This window comes from Propithecus coquereli, unplaced genomic scaffold, assembly GCF_000956105.1.
Source record: "Propithecus coquereli isolate 6110/MARCELLA unplaced genomic scaffold, Pcoq_1.0 Scaffold566, whole genome shotgun sequence".
Taxonomy (NCBI): domain Eukaryota; kingdom Metazoa; phylum Chordata; class Mammalia; order Primates; family Indriidae; genus Propithecus; species Propithecus coquereli.
The window spans coordinates 811,180-825,221 of NW_012151574.1; the positions used below are offsets into that span (position 1 = coordinate 811,180).

A 14,042-nucleotide genomic window follows, 5' to 3' on the forward strand; every position below is an offset into this window, starting at 1 on the left:
ATGGTCTGGCTAATGCATAATGTTAGTAACAGCCATTCTTTTGGAAGGGGGTGTTGCAGGACTCAGCCTCCAGGCTTGACCTTCCCTTTTGTATAAGGAGTTTGGGGGGAGCATGGTCCTGAGATTTTTATTTTACTTTGCAAGAGACGGACCTTTCTTTAAACTCAGAGCTCCAGTTCCAACTATTGGTATTCAGAATGACACCACCATCAATGAGTGTTAGGAAAATGGCAGATTCCACCCAACTTACCAGTGGAGAAAGTTACAGGGAAAAATCTTACCCGGAGCAACCTTTCACTGTTTCTAATTATTCTACTTTCCCAAAGATACACTATCTACACAACTTAACACCTGAGCAACCACCCTTCAGGGCCACTCAGGTATGGCACACCATGAGCCCAAAACTGGATAACCGAGTTATTCACCTGACACAGGAGAAAAACATTTCCTGAGAAGTTACTATGTGCCAGGCGCAATCCTGGACTTTCTCTTAATCCTCAAAACAGCCCTATGAAGTGAGAAAAGAACTTTTATCAGAGGAATGTGAGTCTTTTTAAATTATTGGTCCCAAAGGGACAGTAAGATAACAATCATGTTCTGTTTCCCTGGAGCTGTGCATTCATCTATTGAAACTGCTTGCTATTGCCACAAGTAACTGTAAATTAACCCATTAACACTATAACCCACACCCTATAGCTTAACAATGTATAGCCACTCACTAATCAATGCTATTTCTGTAAACCAATGAAAATTCCTGACAAACAACTTTGTATAGGGACACTCCCTGTCCCCCCTTTTTGCCTTTAAAAATCCACTCGTAACACCTGCTAATCAGAGTATATATTCAGAACAACTTGAATCTATGTTCCCAGGTTGCAATCCTCAAGCTTGGCCCAAATAAACCCTCCACTTACATTAATTTTGCCTCAGCTTCTTCCTTTTTTTTTTTTTTTTTTTTTGAGACAGAGTCTCACTGTGTTGCCCAGGCTAGAGTGCCGTGGCGTCAGCCTAGCTCACAGCAACCTCAAACTCCTGGGCTCAAGCAATCCTCCTGCCTCAGCCTCCCGAGTAGCTGGGATTACAGGCATGCGCCACCATGCCCGGCTAATTTTTTCTATATATTTTTAGTTGTCCAATTAATTTCTTTCTATTTTTAGTACAGACGGGGTCTGGCTCTTGCTCAGGCTGGTTTCGAACTCCTGAGCTCAAACAATCCGCCCGCCTCGGCCTCCCAGAGAGCTAGGATTACAGGTGTGAGCCACCGCGCCCAGCCCAGCTTCTTCCTTTTAGGATGACAGAAGTAAGGATTATTGTCCCCAGTTTGCACATAAGGAAGCTGAGATTCACATGTGCACAGCTAGTGAGAGCAAAGATTTTAACCCAGGATTGTCCCGACCCCACAAAATCCTCGTTTTATTTGCCACTTTACTAGAAATTTCTACAGGCTGGGCACGGTAGCTCATGCCTATAATCCTAGCACTCGGGGAGGCCGAGGCGGGAGGATGGTTTGAGCTCAGGAGTTTGAGACCAGCCTGAGCAAGAGCGAGACCCTGTCTCTACCAAAAAAAAAAAAAATAGAAATTAGCTGGACAACTAAAAATATATGGAAAAAAACTAGTCAGGCATGGTGGCACATGCCTGTAGTCCCAGCTATTTGGGAGGCTGAGGCAGTAGGATTCCTTGAGCCCAGGAGTTTGAGGTTGCTGTGAGCTAGGCTGACACCATGGCACTCTAGCCCAGGCAACAGAGTGAGACTCTGTCTCAAAAAAAAAAAAAATTTTTCTACAGATGGCAGTGGGAACCTCAAAGTAAAGATCAAGAAGGGTTTCTACAAAGCTCAGGAAGCCATCACAGGGCCCTCCTGTAAGAAGTCAATCCTCTGTCCTCCAAAATCTCCTACCACTTTTCCGGTATTTCTCCCAATGCACATTCTAGACTCTACTTTCCCCCCCCCCTTTTTTTTTTCAATCGTGCTACTTCTGAATCTACTTTTTATCTTATGTTCTGGCCCTGCTGCCAACTGGATTTTTTGCTCCTTGAGGGGCAGTTCTGTCTCTAAGCTCCCACTGTGCCCACACTCATCCCTGTAGATGAATAGGCATTAAATAAACATTTTTAAAAATAAATATCAATTTACCATTACACAATGACAAACATCTCTCGTTTGCCCCTTTCCCAGGATTATTCCAGAAGATGGACTGACCTTATGATGGCCCTCTTTTTCCACAGTGTTCAGTCCAACACTGCCCAATAAAAATTTCTGTGATGATGGAAATGTTCTATATATGTGCTATCCAAAATGGTAGCTACTAGCCACGTGTGACTGTTGAGCACTTTAATTGTGGCTAGTGTGATTGAAAAAATGAATTCTCAATTAAATTTAAATTTAAATAGAGTATACTATCTGCCAATTATAGTATGATACTAGCTTAAGAGAGACCCAATGAGCAGGGTTACTGGGAGAGTTATTTTCCTGTAAGTCAGAATCTTCATGCTTCATTCACTCAACACTTACTGAGCTCCATGTCCCTGGCACTGTGCTAGGCTCTGGGTATACAGCTGGCCCTTGAACAACATGGGTTTGAACTGTACAGATCCACTTATACACAGATTGTTTTCAATAAATATAGTCAGCCCTCTGTATCAGAAGGTTTTACTTCTGCAACCAAACTCAGATGGAAAATACAGTATTCCAGGATGCAAAACCACAGTATACAGAGGGCTGACTTTTTGTATCCAAGGGTCCTGCAGTTGTGTGAGTATGCTTGGATTTTGGTGTCTGAAGAGGTCCTGGAACCAATACCCAGGGGATACCAGGGATGACTATATAACAATATTCAAGACATATATGAGTCTTACCTTTCTCCAGTTTACTGTGTAGTGGAAGAGATAATTATTAGACAGATAATTAAAGTAGTGATAAATGATGATAGAAAAATATGAGAACCAAACCAAGTCTAGTAGATAAGGAAAGCTGCTGAGAAAGCTGGGACATTCATTCATTCAACATATATATATATCAAGTGTCTGTTCAGGGCCAAGCACAGTCCAGGTGCCAGGCAATGAGCAAAATAAAGTTCCTTCCCTCCTGCATCTTACATTCACAAGTGGGAAATATAGACAATAGGCAAAAAAGAAATACGTATTTCTGGTATTAAAAGTGATATGAGGAAAAATAAATCAATATGTGGTATAGAAAGTGACAGACAGATGCAGCAGAGTAAGGAGTAACTTTAGATCAAGTAGTTGGGGAAAGCCTTTCTGAGCCTTTGAGCAGAAAAGTAACTGAAATGAGATTGTAAGTCACGCTAATATTTGCAAAAAGAATATTTAAGACAGAAGGAACAGCGAGGGCAAAGACTTGTGTTAGAAGAGCAGCAAGAAGTGTGCATGTTTGCAGCAGAGTGAATAAGAAAAAGCAGGAGATGAGGTAGGAGATGTAGCCAGAGCCTGACTGAATATGGGCCATGGTAAAGACACAAAAAATTGCTATAAGTTAGTTAGGTGTATCAGTTAGCTATCACTGTGTAACAAACTACCCCCAAAGCCAAGTGGTTTAAAACAGGAATCATTTTCCAGTTTTGGTTATTAGAGCTAAATCTGTTTCCATTGCATTACCATGCTTTGTTTTCCGTACTGCACTAATCACATGAAATTTGCTCAGGAGCTAATCGTCTGTCAGGCCCCACCAGAACGTAAGCTCTATGAGAGCAGGGCCCCGACCTCCCTCCTGGCGACCCCCACAGCGCCCCAGCACCCCAGGGCGCCCAGCGCAGCTCCAACCTACCCTGCGGGAGCGCAAGTTCCAAACTGAGCACGCGCAGAGGGCCGGGCGCCTAGGGGCTCCCGTCCGCCAGGCCCCGCCCCCGCCGCGCTCCGCCCCGCCCCCTCGCGGTCAGGTTAGTGGTCACCTCCGAGGGTTCGCTGCCGGTGCTTCCGCGCGGACGCTGTGCCGCACGACTCCGGGCGGATAACGGAGGTGCCCTCCACTCGCCGGCCCGGCCCTGGGATGGCCCCCAAATTCCCAGAGTCTGTGGAGGCGCTCCGCGCCGCCGGCAATGAGAGCTTCCGCAACGGCCAGTACGCCGAGGCCTCCGTGCTCTACGGCCGCGCGCTGCGGGCGCTGCAGGCGCGAGGTACGACCCCGCCCCCGTTTCTCCCCCAGCCCCGCTTCCTCCAGTCCCCCGCCAGCACCACCCAGGCCTCGCTCTGTCCCTGCCTTCCTGCGCTTCCCACCCTCGCGGCCGACCGAGCCTCCAGGCCTTCCCACCACCCTTCCCGCCCCTTCCCGACTTCAGCATCCTACCGGAAACTTCCTTGGCCCTTTCTTTACACCTACTTTTAACTGCCCTGTTGGCGTCCATCCTTAATTATTCAAGCCTCATTCTGATCCTGAGGATATAGCTCAACCCTCCTTCCTCCTAGCTATTCATTTTCAATTAAATTAGTATTTGTTTAGCACCTGTTATATACTGCCTGTATAACAAGAAAGAAGGTCTTTCTCTGGAAGATCGCACACTCTGGTTGGGCGAAAGGGGAGTGGGTGGATCCTAAGCTAGTAAATAAGTAAACAAGACCTGTGGGGTAATTAGGCCTATGAAGAAGACAGATAAGCCATGTGCCAGAGTTGACTGCAGAGCTCTTTTAGAGTGGGACCTCAAGGACAACTTCTCTGAAGAAAGAAGTGATGTTTGAGGTAATGTCTGAATGATGAGAAGCCAAGCGCACGAAGTTTTGCATCTGAGCATTCCAGGTGGAGGGAACTGCAATCAGAAAGCCCCCCAGACAGAATAAGCATGGTGTATTCTAGAAGTCAAGGCATAGTGAGCTAGCGGAGGGAATTGTAAGACATGAGGTCAGTAGGCAGACCCTTGCTGTGTAGGTGTTTTAAACCCTGCCAAGGAGTGTGGGTTTTATGCTCTGGTAGGAAGCTACTGGAGAGTTTTAAACAGAGTAGCAGCATATTCTTATCAGTTCTCCCAGTCTCCAGCTTACTTCAACCAACCACACGCCTTTGCCCTAAGCCTCTTCTCCAAAGTGTCTTATCCAGGAGCCCCCATTGGATAAAGCCTTGACTTTGGAGAGGGGCCTTGGATCCCATTTTCTGTAAGTCACTGGTTAGTACCTATTTCCCTTTGCCTTCCTCCCCCTTTTCATGTTCTTGGCTAGCATTTGTTGAGTGCTTTACTGTGTGCTAGACATTCTAGACATTCTCTTTTTATCTTCACTATAACTCTGTGGATAAGACACGTACAGATGAGTCCAGAAGAGTTAAATTGCCCACCTCAGGGTTACACAATGAAGACATGTCAGAGCCAAGATTTGCTATTATAAGTCCAAATTTTTAATCATTTTGCTAGACTTCTCCCCAGATCTTCTCCAAATTCCATTCTCCTTTGTTTGAACTTTTTGCAGTTTTAAGCGACTCTTTTGCCGCCATCTTCTTTTCTAGAAAACTCCTCTTTAGGCCCACCTCCTCATGTCAACCTCACTTGATGAAGTTGCTGAGGAATCTGAGGTATTGATGTTTCTGCCTTTTTCCTTCATCCCACCCCAGCTGGCCTGGAGAAGCTTATGCTTTTGTATGGGTCTATTCTGGGTCCTTATAAGAGCTGGCCTGGTGTCTAGATTTAGCAGAGACCAGAGTTCGGTTCTGCAGCTGCTACTAGTTTTCTAGATAATTTGTGGGCAAGTCTCTTGATTTCGCTGATCAGTTTTCTTGATCTTGAAAGGAGCACAGGGAGCAACCTAACACAACGAACCCTTCCAGCAAGTCTGTGAAGTGATATCCTCATGCAGTAGGTGAGCATGTACCATCAGAGCAGTTGAGTGACTTGTGCAGGCTGGCAGGCTGGATTGATGCCCTTTCCACCACACCACTGCTGTTTCTGAGTAACCGTGCTCTTGTGACTTAAGATAGATTACAGGTTTTGAGTACTTGTACTTGCTTTTTTAGAGCAAGGATGTATTTTACTTCTCCCTACTCTCTGTCTGAGGGACTGGCAAAATAAGGGGAGAAGAAAAAGCTTGTTATTGTTGGTATTGAATGAAAGAGTTCAGATATCAACATGGTGACATACTTAGTGAAAAAAGCAAGTTGCAGAAGGATAGGCAATGTGGTACCACTTAGGAAATGCTTTAATAGACCTAAAATGATACTTTATCTTACCTGTGAATACATACGTATAATAAAGGTAGACAAACATGCTTGAACATGTTACACACCAGCTTCAGGATTTTGCTGGCCTCTGGGGGTCTGGGAAGAGAGCACAGAGAAAAGGATGGGGACGAGTGGAACTTCAGCCATTATCAAAAAGGTTGGAAACAAATATAGTAACATACGGTGAATACTGAGATGTGGTTTTCTACATGTTTCAAAGAATTTGTTTTCAATCCTTTTTTAAATTATGGCCTACGCTAGTAGGTATGAAATGGTTGAAAATTATCTTTAATAATGAAGATCCACAATGAAGGACTTAGGTGTCTGTGATTCCTGAGGGTAAGGACTGCCTTTAGAGAAATGTCTAATAATTCTCCCTGTTGGGTAGCGTGAGTACTTCCTCTGATTGAGTTCTCCGTAGTCCTGTCAGAGCCAGCTCAGTTACCACTTCCCTGGCAAAGTCCTCTCTGACTTGACCAGGTAGAACTAGTCTCTGTCTCTCATGTCCCTACAACTCTTGGTCAATCCATTTATCATATTGTTTTTTTATTTAGGTTCTTTATCGGGTTTTCATGCTTTTTGTAGTAAAATTAACACACATGCACACACATGCACACACACCCAGGTGGTTACAGCATGGATTTTGTTGAGGCAGGAGCCAGCTATTTCATGTTTATCTTTTGCCTGGTACTAAATTCAGTGCTGGAATGAATGAATGAGGAGATAAATGTGTGGTTCCCTATGAAGGACAGAAAGCTTGTTGTCTTCATTCTCATGACAAATATGCCAGCCGAGCAGGCCAACAAGCCTGATCAGGTTACAGTCATTTCTGCTGCCTTTCACCAAAGCCCGGAGAGCTCCAGGTTTAAAATGATTCCCAGTGTCCTGAGGCATCCATTTCCTAACCTGATGATCTTCTTGCTCTTTCTGCCTCCACCTGGGCAGGTTCTTCAGACCCGGGAGAGGAAAGCGTTCTCTATTCCAACCTAGCAGCATGCCACTTGAAGGATGGAAACTGCAGAGACTGCATCAAAGATTGCACTTCGTAAGTGGCCCAGGGTAACTTTGCGATGCCTGAGGGTCTCAGAAGAGGAGGCTAGATTTATCTGGCTTGTTGTTTGGAAGGATCCTACCAGTTACATCTGTGACAGGGATTAGAAAATGTCACTGAGAATGGGAGGCTCTACTTGGTCCTTGTGGCCCCTGACTTGTGTCTTTGGAGACTTGGCTTTGCTGCTGAGTAAAGAGTTGGGTGGGCAGTTAGAGGTGGATTTTAAAGTCTTTGTGAGATTTGGAACCTGGGAATGAGGTAGAGTTGCAGACCAGTGACTGGCTTACCGAGGTATTTTTCTGGGACGGGTGTGTGTGAGGGGAAGGGAGGGAGGGAAGGAAAGAAGGAGGAATAGAGGTTACAAGGAGAAAGGAGAAAACCATATTCATCAATAATCAGTAGTAGAGGACAATGAACAATGTTTCATACCTCTTTCTTCTTCAAGTCAGTCTAGCATTGTCTTCTTTATCATTGTCTCTTTATCATTGCTAAACTAGCATATGCCCTAAATATGTTCCCAGATCTGATATTTGACATTGCTTTAGATGCGTGCCTTGATGATAGATGGGAGAGGCGGAGGGATGTGAGCACACTCGTGGAGGCTGTGCTAAATTAGTTTGTACCAGGCCCCATGCTAGATTTCCTTCTTTGAGTGCTCATGGCCAATCTGTGGGGTAAGTTTACCATGCTTCCCAGGCCACAACTGAGTTGCTGAGGATGGGCGCAGAAAAGTGATTTACCTAGGTCACATGGTTAGTGGTAGAGGTAGAATTCAGACACCACCCCACCTGACTCCAAAGCCTATTCGTTATTCCCATTGGGCCACAACTCTAAAGACTTAGTAGCATGAAAACCATGAGGCACTTGTTCTTGATTCTGGGGGTATCGAAACTGGAAGCTGATACCTGTGCAAATAAGTTTCACAATATTAGTGGTTCTCTGCTCCCTTTCCCCTCTTCATTTCAGTATAAGTTGGAAAGTCCCTATTGTGAGGTTTGGCATTTTTAGCAGTGTCTCTCAGCCAGAAATTACCTCGTATACACTGAGGGCTATAGATGACTACCTGGAAGAAACTACGCCAAAATCCTGGTGGCTCAACAGCCAGATGACGTTTTTGCCTCCTGTTCTAGAGCACTGGCCTTGGTTCCCTTCAGCATTAAGCCCCTGCTTCGGCGAGCATGTGCCTATGAGGCTCTAGAGAAGTACCACCTAGCCTATGTTGACTACAAGACTGTGCTGCAGATTGATGATAATGTGACATCAGCCCTGGAAGGCATCAACAGGTGAGCCCAATTCACTGCAGGCAGTCTCCATGGAAACTCCCTGGCCTCCTTAATTGGCTTTGGGCCATTGCTTTGGTTGTTTTCTAGGGCAGCAGTCCCCAGCCTTTTTGGCACCAGGAATTGATTTCATGGAAGACAGTTTTTCCACTGATGGGCGTCAGTGGGAGCTGGGGGGGAGGAGGCGGAGCTCAGGCGGTGGTGGTGCGGATGATGGGGAGCAGCTGTAAATGAAGCTTTGTTTGCTCACCCACCGCTCACCTCCTGGTGTGCAGCCTGGTTCCTAATAGGCCACAGAGCAGTACTGGTCCACGGCCTGGGAGGTTGGGGACTGCAGTTCTAGGGGGATCCCTTTGGCTAGACTTAGAAAACTCCTAATGAGCATGTGAGGGAAAGCATGGGAGGAGAATCTGCTGTTGTATTTAGCAGGTATTTAAGGAGTCAGAATTACTGAGATTGATTGATTGATTCTGCCTAGATGTGTGAATTTCATTCACATAGTAATGTTTATTGAGCTCTCTCTAAGGTATTGAGCCAGATTAAGTGGGAGATACCAAAATGCAAAGAGATACAGACCCCACTTGTCTTCAGAGACCTAACGGTAATTGGGAGACTAAGACACAGCCCAAGCAGCTAGACACAAGCCTGGAAGGATATTGTTTGTGAACATGGTTTAGTATATTGTACCATGACCCCTCCATGAAGTACCTCAGGTGAAATTGCTGTCTGGTTTCCAGGTAGTTATTTGGTTTTATATCAAGGGGGCCATCATTTGCATAACTGATCATGTGTCACCTCTTTGCATGTGCTGCTAGAAAGCCAAACACCACGCTACTGTTAATAGCAAACCCTTAACAGGACTTTATGGTATGTTTTTAATGCTTCATTTCTGGCTTGACTTGTTTGCCAGCATCCTTTATTTTCTCTTTGCCTCCTTTTAATTTCTATTATTCAACAAAATCTGCCAGTATGTGGAAGACTTTACACTAAGCCCTGGGCTGATTACTGAGACATACCTCTTCCTGCCCTTGTGGAGCTCCTGGTCTCTGGAAAACACCAGTTGGTAATAAGCAGGCACAGTACAGTGTCATAAGTGCTGTAGTAGGAGGAGCATAGGGAGCTCCAGGGGCAGAAAGGAGGTACCTCACCAGCTGGGAGGAAGAGGGGGAGGCCAGAGAGAGCTTTTCAGAGGAGGTGAGCTTAGACTGAGAGAGAAATAGAAATCTGGGGTGAGGGGCCGGCAAGGAGAAGGGCAGTGGGTGCAAGGGAGCAAGTGTGACAGATCACAGGAGTTGTAAGAAATCCATTTCACATGGTGCTGCAGGCGGGGAGCTCAGCTTGGGATGGGTTGGTGAGGCTGGGTCACACAGGCCCCGGTGTTCTGGGGCTTGGACTTAATCCTGAGCAAGTGAGGCATTATGAACAGGTCCTATCAGTGGAACAAGGTGAGCAAATTTGTTGTAGAGAAACAAATTTAGATTTGTATTTTAGAGAAAAACTTGTTGGCTGCCATGGTGAGGGATAATATGGAGGGTAGAATAGGAAGGGGGCAGGCAGCAATCCATGGGAGAGGTGGAGGTAGTGGAGAGAGGACAGTGGGACCAATTCAGGGGACATTTAGGAAATATATCAACAGGCTTTGTGGTTGCGGAATGGTGAGAAGGGAGGAATAGAAGAAGATATCCAGGTGGTTGACATGTTGAGTCAGAGGTAACTGTGGGACATGAGACGAGAGATGAAAGGCAGGCAGTTGGGTATTCACATGGGTTTGTAGCAGAGGAGAAAAACAGAGGGCAGACATGCAGATTTGAAGGTCATCAGCACAGAGGTGGATTGAAGCTATGGGGAGAAAAAGAACACCACAGCAGGTGTGTCGGGAACAGGACAGAGCTTTGAGAAACTCCAGCATTTGAGGGCCTTACAGAGTAACAGCAGGTGGAGAGGTGGGAGGAGATTTGGGTATTTAGTGTCCCATGGGAAGACATATTTCAGGACGGATGGAGACGTCATTAGTGTCATGTGCTCCAGCGAGCGTAAGTGGATGACGGGTTTAGCAGTGAAGTCACTGGTGGTTCTCATGGAAGCAGTTCAGTGAGTTCAAGAAGCCAGGCTGTGAAGAGAGGCAGGGGAGTGTAGCTGGAATAGCAGAGAGGTGTCCAGGAGGTTTCATTAAGTAAGGAAAGAGTTAAAGGGACTTAAATGCTGATAGTTGGAGTCAGTAGAGAAAGGACTAAGATGCAGGAGAGGGAGGTGCTGCCTGGGTATGGTCCCTGAGAGAGGCAGGAGGAGATGGGACCCAGAGGTTAAGTGGAAGGATTGGCCCTGTCATCTCTTCTATTGCCACAGGAGGGAAATAAGAAGGTTTGGGTGCCCAGGCAGGTAGGTTTGTATTTAGGTTATAAGGCTGTTTGCTCTGAAAAAGGAGGAGGATTAGGGAACAGGTTTGAGGAGAGTAGAGGTTTGAAATAGTTGGGCCTACCAGGAAAACAGTCTAGTCGGAGACCGGGAATTTGTGATGGTATCTGTCTGTGTGGTTTGCATTCTTTTAACACAGGAGCATGCTTGTAGGAGCAGAAGTATACAGTTGGCTTTATTCACTCATTCAGCATATACTTATTGGGCCTTGGTGGTTGCCAGGGGATATGCTAGATGCTGGAGATCAGTTAACAAAATGGACATGGTCCCTGAGCAGCATTTTAAGCTGAGATCTAAAGAATAAGGAGTTAGCTGGGCTTAGAAGGTGGCAATCTTTTTCCAAAGTGGAAGAGATTGTTCTGGGTAGAGGAAAAAGCACGTGCAAAGGCTTGAACATAAGGATCAAGAGGGACAGGACAAAGGGCGAGAGGAGGAGGGAGACTAGATCTCACAGGCCATGTTAGCCGAGGGAAGTGGGAACCCCTGAAGCGTGGTAAGATTTGAGAACAACGTGACAAGATTTGCATTTTTTAAAAAGTCTCTTAATCATTAAACAAACGTCAGGTGCTTACATGACTTTGTACTAGATTCACGGAGAAAATTTGAAACAATTAGAACATAAGATCCTTTCTTGGAGAATGTGTAGTTTTGCGGGGGCAAGTTTAAGTACCTTAAGCACCAGATCACCACTTTAAAGGTAACTTAGTATGACCAAGCTCAAGTGGCTGAGCTGAGAAGGTGTTTTGGGCGGCAGACTCCTGTTCCTGTGCCGCAGCATGTTGGAGGATGTAAAGAGATGGTTCGGACCAGGGGGAAGACGATAACTCTGGCCTACCTCCCTTGGCTGTGTGCAAGGAGGAATATCTTTTTGACCCAGCTAGAAAGGTCTCTGCAATCCTGCCTTCCTTTCCAGAATGACCAGAGCTCTTATGGACTCGCTTGGGCCTGAGTGGCGCCAGAAGCTGCCCTCTATCCCCTTGGTGCCTCTTTCAGCTCAGAAGAGGTGGAATTCCTCGCCTTCGGAGAAGCGCAGAGAGACAGCTAAAAACATATCCAAAGAAACCACAACTACAAAGAGCAGAGGTGAGCTGTGACTCCCTGCCCAGAGAGTCTTTCAACCTCCCGGTAGCCACTTTCTTTAGAGTAGTCCTGTAGAAATTGGCCTCATTTAGCTGAGTTCTAAAAATATTCTTGGAAACAAAGTAAAAAACAAAAGAAAATGAAGCTGTCTTAACCTCTTAGAGATTGTCTCTTCAACTCTACAGTGAGGGTGATGATAAAACATACCCCACAGCTGTAAGGCACCTGTCAGGCAGGGCCTCACAAGGAAGCTCTTTTAATGTTCCAGGGGAATTGTCCCAGCCCAGTACACTGGGAATTGAGGCTAGAGAAGTGCAGAGGGGGCAGGGCTGGAGCCCTGCTGTGTGTGAGTAATCTTTAGGTGTTAGGGAAGGGCAGGACTCCTATCTGGTCATGGTAGCTTTCACTCTGGTTTGTGGGAGCCTGGTAAGTGTTCCCCACTCTTCCTAGAATGAAAATATGGAATACTAATGAACTAGACTTTTTCGGTGCACCTACCATTGATTTTGTTCTTTCGGAGTCACTGAGTCATGTGTTCCAGGCCCTGTGCTAAGCAGTGTGACACAGACAGGACAGGGGCAGTTGAAACTCTTGGTCTAAAGAGGGACTGAGACTTGTAAACAGTATCTTCAAATGCAGGGAGGAGGAACGTGTGCTTCAGAGTCTTTAGTGTTTGGGGAGTTCAAAACAGGAACTGACTTAAGTGAGGAGTCAGGGAAAGGCTCTTGGAGGAGGTGATGCTTGAGCTGTATCTTGAAGAAGGAGGTCATCAGGTGGCAAGAGAGAAGGGAGAATTCTTGGTAGAGACAGTGGGGGGTGTTGGAGAATGAAAGTGCACGGTGAACAGTGGGAGTAAGTGTGACTAATGAGCAGTGTGTTGCAGGGCCCAGGTGAGGCTGAAGCTGTACATAACTGCAGCCCACTGATTTATTAGGTCATTAAATATGAAATGTCCGATTTCTAATGAATAGTTGATTATATCTCAAACAAGAAGCAGTACAGTTAATCAAAGTTATGTGCCTAAACTGTCCACGCAGTTTTGCCATCTTAATGGTAGCTTGCTTAACGTGAGCAGCAGAGAAGCCTGGAGAGCGAATGGCGATGAAATCGTGAAAGGCATTTTCCACAGCTTATTGAGAATTAAATATTTTTCCTTGCAAGAAGTGATCCAAAGCCTGGAAGAAATGAGAGTCAGTTGATTCAAGGACTGGTGAATATGGCAGATGACAGAAAATTTGCAAGTCCAGCTTCTGTAGTTTGAGCACATTGTCTTTTGTGACATGTGGTCTTGCAAGAGGATTGGCCTGCCTCTATTGACCAATCTCAGCTGCTTAATCTCAAGCATCCTCATCATTTTGTTCAATCGGTTACAGTAGACATCTGCTGTAATCAACTGACCAACTTTCATGAAGCTGTAGTGGATAATATTAATACCAGCACTGGACTACCAAAAAGACACCATTAGCTTTTTTTGATGAACATTCCATTTTGGACTGTGTTTCGGCACTTCATCTTTATCTAACCATTGTGCCAAACACTTGTAACTGTCAAAAAGAATCCATTTTTCATCACACATAACAATACAGTGTACAAATGGCTTGCTTTTATGTCATGCAGCAAAGAAAGGCAAGCTTTCAGACAATTTCTCTTCTGATACTTGTTTAATTCATGTGGTACCCATCTATCCAGCTTCTTTACCTTGCCTGTTTGTTTCAAATGGTCCAATGCTGTTGAAATAGTAACGTCAAACCTTGCTGATAATACACACATAGATTGAGATGGATTCACTTCCACTACAGCCTTCAGCTCATCATTATCCACGTTGGTCTCAGATCACTCACATGGCTCATTTTCAAGATTAAAATCACCAGAATGGAACTTCTCAAACTTTCAATGTACTGTGCATTCATTCTTTCTTTTTTTTTCTTTTTGAGACAGAGTCTCACTCTGTTGCCCTGGCTAGAGTGAGTGCCGTGGCGTCATCCTAGCTCACAGCAACCTCAAACTCCTGGGCTCAAGCGATCCTCCTGCCTCAGCCTCCCGAGTAGCTGGGATT

General features: G+C 45.6%; 1 protein-coding gene across 1 annotated transcript in view; it reads left to right on the plus strand.

Moving 5' to 3' along the window:
- Positions 1-3,878: 3,878 nt before the first annotated feature.
- TOMM34 (translocase of outer mitochondrial membrane 34) overlaps positions 3,879-14,042 on the plus strand; it is a 17,422-nt gene continuing 7,258 nt past the window's right edge. The window contains exons 1-4 of the mRNA XM_012657920.1: positions 3,879-4,136; positions 7,106-7,205; positions 8,342-8,494; positions 11,820-11,989. Coding sequence (XP_012513374.1) covers positions 4,010-4,136; positions 7,106-7,205; positions 8,342-8,494; positions 11,820-11,989 — 550 coding nt within the window. The 5' untranslated portion in view covers positions 3,879-4,009. The remainder of the gene's footprint in view (positions 4,137-7,105; positions 7,206-8,341; positions 8,495-11,819; positions 11,990-14,042) is intronic.